Source organism: Danio aesculapii, chromosome 17 (genome assembly GCF_903798145.1).
Source record: "Danio aesculapii chromosome 17, fDanAes4.1, whole genome shotgun sequence".
Taxonomy (NCBI): domain Eukaryota; kingdom Metazoa; phylum Chordata; class Actinopteri; order Cypriniformes; family Danionidae; genus Danio; species Danio aesculapii.
Genome location: NC_079451.1, coordinates 53,510,432 through 53,520,431, shown reverse-complemented (window position 1 = coordinate 53,520,431; position 10,000 = coordinate 53,510,432). Strand labels below are relative to the sequence as shown.

At 49.1% G+C, this 10,000-nt stretch overlaps 1 protein-coding gene across 1 annotated transcript in view; it reads left to right on the top strand.

Annotated features, from left to right (window-relative positions):
• Positions 1 to 10,000, top strand: part of LOC130244140 (kelch-like protein 28) — a 15,455-nt gene that overhangs the window by 604 nt on the left and 4,851 nt on the right. Inside the window, exons 2-3 of the mRNA XM_056476422.1 lie at positions 6,718 to 6,978; positions 9,533 to 9,769. Of these exons, the coding sequence (XP_056332397.1) occupies positions 6,718 to 6,978; positions 9,533 to 9,769 (498 nt within the window). The remainder of the gene's footprint in view (positions 1 to 6,717; positions 6,979 to 9,532; positions 9,770 to 10,000) is intronic.

The following is a 10,000-nucleotide window of genomic DNA, read 5'->3' as shown; positions in this document are numbered from 1 at the left end:
TGCAGGTTAAGTGTTGTCTCAGTAATGTGCTGTCTCTGTGCCAGGTTGAGTGCTCTCAGTAGTGTGCTGTCAGCATGAAGTATCCCAGGCAAGTTGAGCGTTGTCTAAGTAGTGTGCTGCCTCTGTGTTAGCATGTGAAAGCACAGGCAGGTTAAGTGCTCTCAGTAGTGTGCTGTCTGTGTGGCAAGTTGAGTGCTCTCAGTAGTGTGCTGTCTGTGTCGGTTGAGTGTTCTCAGTAGTGTGCTGTCTGTGTGTGTGTGTCAGGTTGAGTGCTCTCAGTAGTGTGCTTTCTGTGTGTCAGGTTGAGTGCTCTCAGTAGTGTGCTGTCTGTGTGTGTCAGGTTGAGTGCTCTCAGTAGTGTGCTGTCTGTGTATCAGGTTGAGTGCTCTCAGAAGTGTGCTGTGTGTGTGTGTGTGTGTGTCAGGTTGAGTGCTCTCAGTAGTGTGCTGTGTGTGTGTCAGGTTGAGTGCTCTCAGTAGTGTGCTGTCTGTGTGGCAGGTTTAGTGCTCTCAGTAGTGTGCTGTCTGTGTGGCAGGTCGAGTGCTCTCAGTAGTGTGCTGTCTGTGTGTCTGGTCGAGTGCTCTCAGTAGTGTGCTGTCTGTGTGTCGGTTGAGTGCTCTCAGTAGTGTGCTGTGTGTGTGTCAGGTTGAGTACTCTCAGTAGTGTGCTGTCTGTGTGTCAGGTTGAGTTTTCTCAGTAGTGTGCTGTCTGTGTGTCAGGTTGAGTGCTCTCAGTAGTGTGCTGTCTGTGTGTCGGTTGAGTGCTCTCAGTAGTGTGCTGTCTGTGTGTCGGGTTGAGTGCTCTCAGTAGTGTGCTGTGTGTGTGTCAAGTTGAGTGCTCTCAGTAGTGTGCTTTGTGTGTGTAAGGTTAAGTGCTCTCAGTAGTGTGCTGTGTGTGTGTCAGGTTGAGTGCTCTCAGTAGTGTGCTGTCTGTGTGGCAGGTTTAGTGCTCTCAGTAGTGTGCTTTGTGTGTGTAAGGTTAAGTGCTCTCAGTAGTGTGCTGTGTGTGTGTCGGTTGAGTGCTCTCAGTAGTGTGCTGTCTGTGTGGCAGGTTTAGTACTCTCAGTAGTGTGCTGTCTGTGTGTGTGTGTGTGTCAGGTTGAGTGCTCTCAGTAGTGTGCTGTCTGTGTGTCAGGTTGAGTGCTCTCAGTAGTGTGCTGTCTGTGTGTCAGGTTGAGTGCTCTCAGTAGTGTGCTGTCTGTGTGTCAGGTTGAGTGCTCTCAGTAGTGTGCTGTCTGTGTGTCAGGTTGAGTGCTCTCAGTAGTGTGCTGTCTGTGTGTCAGGTTGAGTGCTCTCAGTAGTGTGCTGTCTGTGTGTCAGGTTGAGTGCTCTCAGTAGTGTGCTGTCTGTTTGTCAGGTTGAGTGCTCTCAGTAGTGTGCTGTCTGTGTGGCAGGTTGAGTGCTCTCAGTAGTGTGCTGTCTGTGTGGTGCTGAGTGCTCTCAGTAGTGTGCTGTCTGTGTGGCAGGTTTAGTATTCTCAGTAGTGTGCTGTCTGTGTGGCAGGTTGAGTATTCTCAATAGTGTGCTGTCTGTGTGGCAGGTTGAGTATTCTCAGTAGTGTGCTGTCTGTGTGGCAGGTTGAGTATTCTCAGTAGTGTGCTGTCTGTGTGGCAGGTTGAGTGCTCTCAGTAGTGTGCTGTCTGTGTGGCAGGTTTAGTGGTCTCAGTAGTGTGCTGTCTGTGTGGCAGGTTGAGTGTTCTCAGTAGTGTGCTGTCTGTGTGGCAGGTTTAGTACTCTCAGTAGTGTGCTGTCTGTGTGGCAGGTTGAGTATTCTCAGTAGTGTGCTGTCTGTGTGGCAGGTTGAGTATTCTCAGTAGTGTGCTGTCTGTGTGGCAGGTTGAGTATTCTCAGTAGTGTGCTGTCTGTGTGGCAGGTTTAGTGCTCTCAGTAGTGTGCTGTGTGTGTGTCGGTTGAGTGCTCTCAGTAGTGTGCTGTCTGTGTGGCAGGTTTAGTACTCTCAGTAGTGTGCTGTCTGTGTGGCAGGTTGAGTGCTCTCAGTAGTGTGCTGTCTGTGTGGCAGGTTTAGTACTCTCAGTAGTGTGCTGTCTGTGTGGCAGGTTTAGTGCTCTCAGTAGTGTGCTGTCTGTGTGGCAGGTTGAGTTTTCTCAGTAGTGTGCTGTCTGTGTGGCAGGTTTAGTGCTCTCAGTAGTGTGCTGTCTGTGTGTGTGTGTCAGGTTGAGTGCTCTCAGTAGTGTGCTTTCTGTGTGGCAGGTTGAGTTTTCTCAGTAGTGTGCTGTCTGTGTGGCAGGTTTAGTACTCTCAGTAGTGTGCTGTCTGTGTGTGTGTCAGGTTGAGTGCTCTCAGTAGTGTGCTGTCTGTGTGGCAGGTTGAGTTTTCTCAGTAGTGTGCTGTCTGTGTGGCAGGTTTAGTGCTCTCAGTAGTGTGCTGTCTGTGTGTCAGGTTTAGTGCTCTCAGTAGTGTGCTGTCTGTGTGGCAGGTTGAGTTTTCTCAGTAGTGTGCTGTCTGTGTGTCAGGGTGAGTGCTCAGTAGTGTGCTGTCTGTGTTAGCATGTAGAAGCAGAGTCAGGTTGAGTGCTCTTAATGGTTTGCTGTAAGTGTTTCAGGTTGAGTGCTCTCAGTAGTGTGCTTTCAGCATGTATAAGTACTTGCAGGTTAAGTGTTGTCTCAGTAGTGTGCTGTCTCTGTGCCAGGTTGAGTGCTCTCAGTAGTGTGCTGTCAGCATGAAGTATCCCAGGCAAGTTGAGCGTTGTCTAAGTAGTGTGCTGCCTCTGTGTTAGCATGTGAAAGCACAGGCAGGTTAAGTGCTCTCAGTAGTGTGCTGTCTGTGTGGCAAGTTGAGTGCTCTCAGTAGTGTGCTGTCTGTGTCGGTTGAGTGTTCTCAGTAGTGTGCTGTCTGTGTGTGTGTGTCAGGTTGAGTGCTCTCAGTAGTGTGCTTTCTGTGTGTCAGGTTGAGTGCTCTCAGTAGTGTGCTGTCTGTGTGTGTCAGGTTGAGTGCTCTCAGTAGTGTGCTGTCTGTGTATCAGGTTGAGTGCTCTCAGAAGTGTGCTGTGTGTGTGTGTGTGTCAGGTTGAGTGCTCTCAGTAGTGTGCTGTGTGTGTGTCAGGTTGAGTGCTCTCAGTAGTGTGCTGTCTGTGTGGCAGGTTTAGTGCTCTCAGTAGTGTGCTGTCTGTGTGGCAGGTCGAGTGCTCTCAGTAGTGTGCTGTCTGTGTGTCTGGTCGAGTGCTCTCAGTAGTGTGCTGTCTGTGTGTCGGTTGAGTGCTCTCAGTAGTGTGCTGTGTGTGTGTCAGGTTGAGTGCGCTGTGTGTGTGTGTCAGTTTGAGTGCTGTCAGTAGTGTGCTGTGTGTGTGTCAGGTTGAGTGCTCTCAGTAGTGTGCTGTGTGTGTCAGGTTGAGTGCTCTCAGTAGTGTGCTGTCTGTGTGTCAGGTTGAGTTTTCTCAGTAGTGTGCTGTCTGTGTGTCAGGTTGAGTGCTCTCAGTAGTGTGCTGTGTGTGTGTCAAGTTGAGTGCTCTCAGTAGTGTGCTTTGTGTGTGTAAGGTTAAGTGCTCTCAGTAGTGTGCTGTGTGTGTGTCAAGTTGAGTGCTCTCAGTAGTGTGCTTTGTGTGTGTAAGGTTAAGTGCTCTCAGTAGTGTGCTGTGTGTGTGTCAGGTTGAGTGCTCTCAGTAGTGTGCTGTCTGTGTGGCAGGTTTAGTGCTCTCAGTAGTGTGCTTTGTGTGTGTAAGGTTAAGTGCTCTCAGTAGTGTGCTGTCTGTGTGTCGGGTTGAGTGCTCTCAGTAGTGTGCTGTGTGTGTGTCGGTTGAGTGCTCTCAGTAGTGTGCTGTCTGTGTGGCAGGTTTAGTACTCTCAGTAGTGTGCTGTCTGTGTGTGTGTGTCAGGTTGAGTGCTCTCAGTAGTGTGCTGTCTGTGTGTCAGGTTGAGTTTTCTCAGTAGTGTGCTGTCTGTGTGTCAGGTTGAGTGCTCTCAGTAGTGTGCTGTCTGTGTGTCAGGTTGAGTGCTCTCAGTAGTGTGCTGTCTGTGTGTCAGGTTGAGTGCTCTCAGTAGTGTGCTGTCTGTGTGTCAGGTTGAGTGCTCTCAGTAGTGTGCTGTCTGTGTGTCAGGTTGAGTGCTCTCAGTAGTGTGCTGTCTGTTTGTCAGGTTGAGTGCTCTCAGTAGTGTGCTGTCTGTGTGGCAGGTTGAGTGCTCTCAGTAGTGTGCTGTCTGTGTGGTGCTGAGTGCTCTCAGTAGTGTGCTGTCTGTGTGGCAGGTTGAGTATTCTCAGTAGTGTGCTGTCTGTGTGGCAGGTTGAGTATTCTCAGTAGTGTGCTGTCTGTGTGGCAGGTTGAGTATTCTCAGTAGTGTGCTGTCTGTGTGGCAGGTTGAGTATTCTCAGTAGTGTGCTGTCTGTGTGGCAGGTTGAGTGCTCTCAGTAGTGTGCTGTCTGTGTGGCAGGTTTAGTGCTCTCAGTAGTGTGCTGTCTGTGTGGCAGGTTGAGTGTTCTCAGTAGTGTGCTGTCTGTGTGGCAGGTTTAGTGCTCTCAGTAGTGTGCTGTCTGTGTGGCAGGTTGAGTATTCTCAGTAGTGTGCTGTCTGTGTGGCAGGTTTAGTGCTCTCAGTAGTGTGCTGTGTGTGTGTGTCGGTTGAGTGCTCTCAGTAGTGTGCTGTCTGTGTGGCAGGTTTAGTACTCTCAGTAGTGTGCTGTCTGTGTGGCAGGTTGAGTGCTCTCAGTAGTGTGCTGTCTGTGTGGCAGGTTTAGTACTCTCAGTAGTGTGCTGTCTGTGTGGCAGGTTTAGTGCTCTCAGTAGTGTGCTGTCTGTGTGGCAGGTTGAGTTTTCTCAGTAGTGTGCTGTCTGTGTGGCAGGTTTAGTGCTCTCAGTAGTGTGCTGTCTGTGTGGCAGGTTTAGTGCTCTCAGTAGTGTGCTGTCTGTGTGTCAGGTTGAGTTTTCTCAGTAGTGTGCTGTCTGTGTGTCAGGTTTAGTGCTCTCAGTAGTGTGCTGTCTGTGTGTGTGTCAGGTTGAGTGCTCTCAGTAGTGTGCTTTCTGTGTGGCAGGTTGAGTTTTCTCAGTAGTGTGCTGTCTGTGTGGCAGGTTTAGTACTCTCAGTAGTGTGCTGTCTATGTGGCAGGTTGAGTTTTCTCAGTAGTGTGCTGTCTGTGTGGCAGGTTTAGTGCTCTCAGTAGTGTGCTGTCTGTGTGGCAGGTTGAGTTTTCTCAGTAGTGTGCTTTCTGTGTGGCAGGTTGAGTTTTCTCAGTAGTGTGCTGTCTGTGTGTGTGTCAGGTTGAGTGCTCTCAGTAGTGTGCTTTCTGTGTGGCAGGTTGAGTTTTCTCAGTAGTTTGCTGTCTGTGTGGCAGGTTTAGTACTCTCAGTAGTGTGCTGTCTATGTGGCAGGTTGAGTTTTCTCAGTAGTGTGCTGTCTGTGTGTCAGGTTTAGTGCTCTCAGTAGTGTGCTGTCTGTGTGGCAGGTTGAGTTTTCTCAGTAGTGTGCTGTCTGTGTGTCAGGTTTAGTGCTCTCAGTAGTGTGCTGTCTGTGTGTGTGTCAGGTTGAGTGCTCTCAGTAGTGTGCTTTCTGTGTGGCAGGTTGAGTTTTCTCAGTAGTGTGCTTTCTGTGTGGCAGGTTGAGTTTTCTCAGTAGTGTGCTGTCTGTGTGTGTGTCAGGTTTAGTGCTCTCAGTAGTGTGCTGTCTGTGTGTCAGGTTTAGTGCTCTCAGTAGTGTGCTGTCTGTGTGGCAGGTTTAGTACTCTCAGTAGTGTGCTGTCTGTGTGTCAGGTTTAGTGCTCTCAGTAGTGTGCTGTCTGTGTGGCAGGTTGAGTTTTCTCAGTAGTGTGCTTTCTGTGTGGCAGGTTGAGTTTTCTCAGTAGTGTGCTGTCTGTGTGTGTGTCAGGTTGAGTGCTCTCAGTAGTGTGCCTTCTGTGTGGCAGGTTGAGTTTTCTCAGTAGTGTGCTTTCTGTGTGGCAGGTTTAGTGCTCTCAGTAGTGTGCTTTCTGTGTGGCAGGTTTAGTGCTCTCAGTAGTGTGCTGTCTGTGTGTGTGTCAGGTTGAGTGCTCTCAGTAGTGTGCCTTCTGTGTGGCAGGTTGAGTTTTCTCAGTAGTGTGCTGTCTGTGTGGCAGGTTTAGTACTCTCAGTAGTGTGCTGTCTGTGTGTCGGGTTGAGTGCTCTCAGTAGTGTGCCTTCTGTGTGGCAGGTTGAGTTTTCTCAGTAGTGTGCTGTCTGTGTGGCAGGTTGAGTTTTCTCAGTAGTGTGCTGTCTGTGTGGCAGGTTGAGTTTTCTCAGTAGTGTGCTGTCTGTGTGGCAGGTTTAGTATTCTCAGTAGTGTGCTGTCTGTGTGGCAGGTTTAGTGCTCTCAGTAGTGTGCTGTCTGTGTGGCAGGTTTAGTACTCTCAGTAGTGTGCTGTCTGTGTGGCAGGTTTAGTACTCTCAGTAGTGTGCTGTCTGTGTGTCGGGTTGAGTGCTCTCAGTAGTGTGCTGTCTGTGTGGCAGGTTTAGTGCTCTCAGTAGTGTGCTGTCTGTGTGGCAGGTTTAGTACTCTCAGTTGTGTGCTGTGTGTCAACATGAATGATTGAATGAATCGATGTGCTGTCATGTGTGTGTGCAGATGGAGCAGCAGGCGAAGTCCTTGTTGAATGAATGAATATGAATATAAATATGATTCACTGAATGAATGAACTCTGCGCTGTCGTGTGTGTGCGTGTGCGTGTGCATGTGCGCGTAAGGTGAAGTCATTTGTTTTGTTTAAATCAATGAATATGAATGAATGAATGAACCCTGCACTGTGTGTGTGTTTGCGCAGATGGAGCAGCAGGCGAAGTCGTACATGTTTGCGAGCCTGACGCGGCCCCATTCTGAGCAGCTCCTGCAGGGTCTGCAGCTCCTCCGGCAGGATCATGAGCTCTGTGATATCGTGCTGCGCGTGGGCGACGCAAAGATCCACGCACACAAGGTGGTGCTGGCCAGCATTAGCCCATACTTCAAGGCCATGTTCACTGGAAACCTGTCCGAGAAGGAGACCTCCGAGGTGGAGTTCCAGTGCATCGACGAGGCCGCACTCAAGGTACATGCATATCACATATACATAAACACATACAAATTAGCACAGTCAACACACACGCACATCAGTTAACACACACATCTGCACATTTAACACACACACAACAGCAGACAACACACCAGCGCAGTCAATGTCAGCACAGTCAACACACACACACACACACATCAGCACAATCAGCACGCACACACATCAGCACAGTGGACACACACACATAAGCACAGTTAACACATACACATCAGCAGACAACACACCAGCACAGTCAACACACACACACACACGCACGCACACATCAGCACAGTCGACACACACACACACATCAGCACAATCAACATGCACACATCAGCACAGTCGACAAACACACATATCAGCACAGTAGACACACACACATCTGCACAGTCGACACGCACACATCAACACAGTCGACACACAGACATCAGCACAGTCGACACACACACACACACACATCAGTAGTTGACACACAGGGACATCAGCACAGTCGACACACACATAAGCACAGTCAACGCACACACATAAGCACAGTCGACACAAACACATAAGCACAGTGGACACACATCAGCACAGTCGACACATGGACATCGGCACAGTCGACATAAACACACACACACACACATCAGTAGTTGACACACAGGAACATCAGCACAGTCGACACACACATACACATCAGCACAGTCAACACGCACACATAAGCACAGTCGACACGTCACATCAGCACAGTCGACACACACACACACACACACACACATCAGCATAGTCGACACACACTCATCAGCACAGTCGACACACACATACACATCAGCACAGTCAACACGCACACATAAGCACAGTCGACACACACACACACACACACACACACACACACACACACACACACACACACACACATCAGCATAGTCGACACACACTCATCAGCACAGTCGACACACACACATGGACATCAGCACAGTAGACAAACACGGACATCGCACATTTGACACACACACGGACATCAGCACAGTGGACACACACGGACATCAGCACAGTCGACACACACACATCAGCACAGTTGACACACACACATCAGCACAGTCGACACACACACATCACATCAGCACAGTCGACACACACATAAGCACAGTCGACACACACACATAAGCACAGTCGACACACACACACGGACATCGCACAGTCAACATACACACACACACACACATCAGTAGTTGACACACAGGGACATCAGCACAGTCGACACACACACATCAACAGAGTCGAAATACACATATCAGCACAGTCGACATACACACACACACACATCAGTAACTGACACACAGGGACATCAGCACAGTCGACACACACACACACACATCAGTAGTTGACACACATGAACATCAGCACATTCGACAAACACACATCAGTAGTTGACAGACACTGACATCAGCACAGTCGACACACACACACATCAGTAGTTGACACACATGAACATCAGCACATTCGACAAACACACATCAGTAGTTGACAGACACTGACATCAGCACAGTCGACACACACGGACATCAGCACAGTCGACACACACACATCAGCACAGTCGACACACACACATCAGCACAGTCGACACACACACATCAGCACAGTCGACACACACACATCAGCACAGTCGACACACACACATCACATCAGCACAGTCGACACATCACATAAGCACAGTCGACACACACACATAAGCACAGTCAACTCACATACACATCAGCACAGTCGACACACATACACGGACATCAGCACAGTGGACACACACAGACATCGCACGGTCAACATACACACACACACACACACATCAGTAGTTGACACACACTGACATCAGCACAGTCGACACACACGGACATCAGCACAGTCGACACACACACATCAGCACAGTCGACACACACACATCAGCACAGTCGACACACACACATCAGCACAGTCGACACACACACATCAGCACAGTCGACACACACACATCAGCACAGTCGACACACACACATCACATCAGCACAGTCGACACACACATAAGCACAGTCGACTCACATACACATCAGCACAGTCGACACACATACACGGACATCAGCACAGTGGACACACACAGACATCGCACGGTCAACATACACACACACACACACACATCAGTAGTTGACACACAGGGACATCAGCACAGTCGACATACACACACACACACACATCAGTAGTTGACACACAGGGACATCAGCACAGTCGACATACACACATCAACACAGTCGAAATACACACACACGCCTCAGCACAGCTCTGAGAGTTGCAGTTTTAGGAGCTACATCTGCGATCCTATTTTATTTCAACACAGAATTGAACATTTAAATTCACAGTCTGATTTTCAGTTTCAGTGAGATGTTTGTTTGTTTGTTTGTTGTTTGTTTGTTTGTTTGTTGTTTGTGAAGTATATTCTAGGCCATTAGTCAGTATTATTGATAGCTGGTTGTGCAGATGCTTGATTGTCTGTGTGTACTGTATAATGATATATAATGTGGTGCCCTTCTGCTCTCCTCCTCAGGCTATAGTGGAGTACGCATACACAGGCACCGTCTTCATCTCACAGGAAACAGTGGAGTCTCTACTTCCTGCCGCCAACCTGCTGCAGGTGAAGCTGGTGCTGAAGGAGTGCTGCAGTTTCCTGGAGAGTCAGCTGGATGCCGGAAACTGCATCGGCATTTCCCGCTTCGCCGAGACCTACGGCTGCCACGACCTGTGTCTCGCCGCCAGCAAGTTCATCTGCCAGCACTTCGAGGAGGTTTTTATTCATTTAATTCATTTATACATCACATTTACAAACACCTCATTGAGTTACAACAAAGGGATTTCATAAAAGACCACACATACTGTATATAATGTGGCAAGGATGCTAAGAGGAAATTCAGACTATTTCTCAGGCTATGTTTGGCAACGGTTGGCAAATTAGTGGAATAAAACACCAAACTGCCAAATACTGTCTGTCATGAGTACAAGCGCATTCACCATCAGG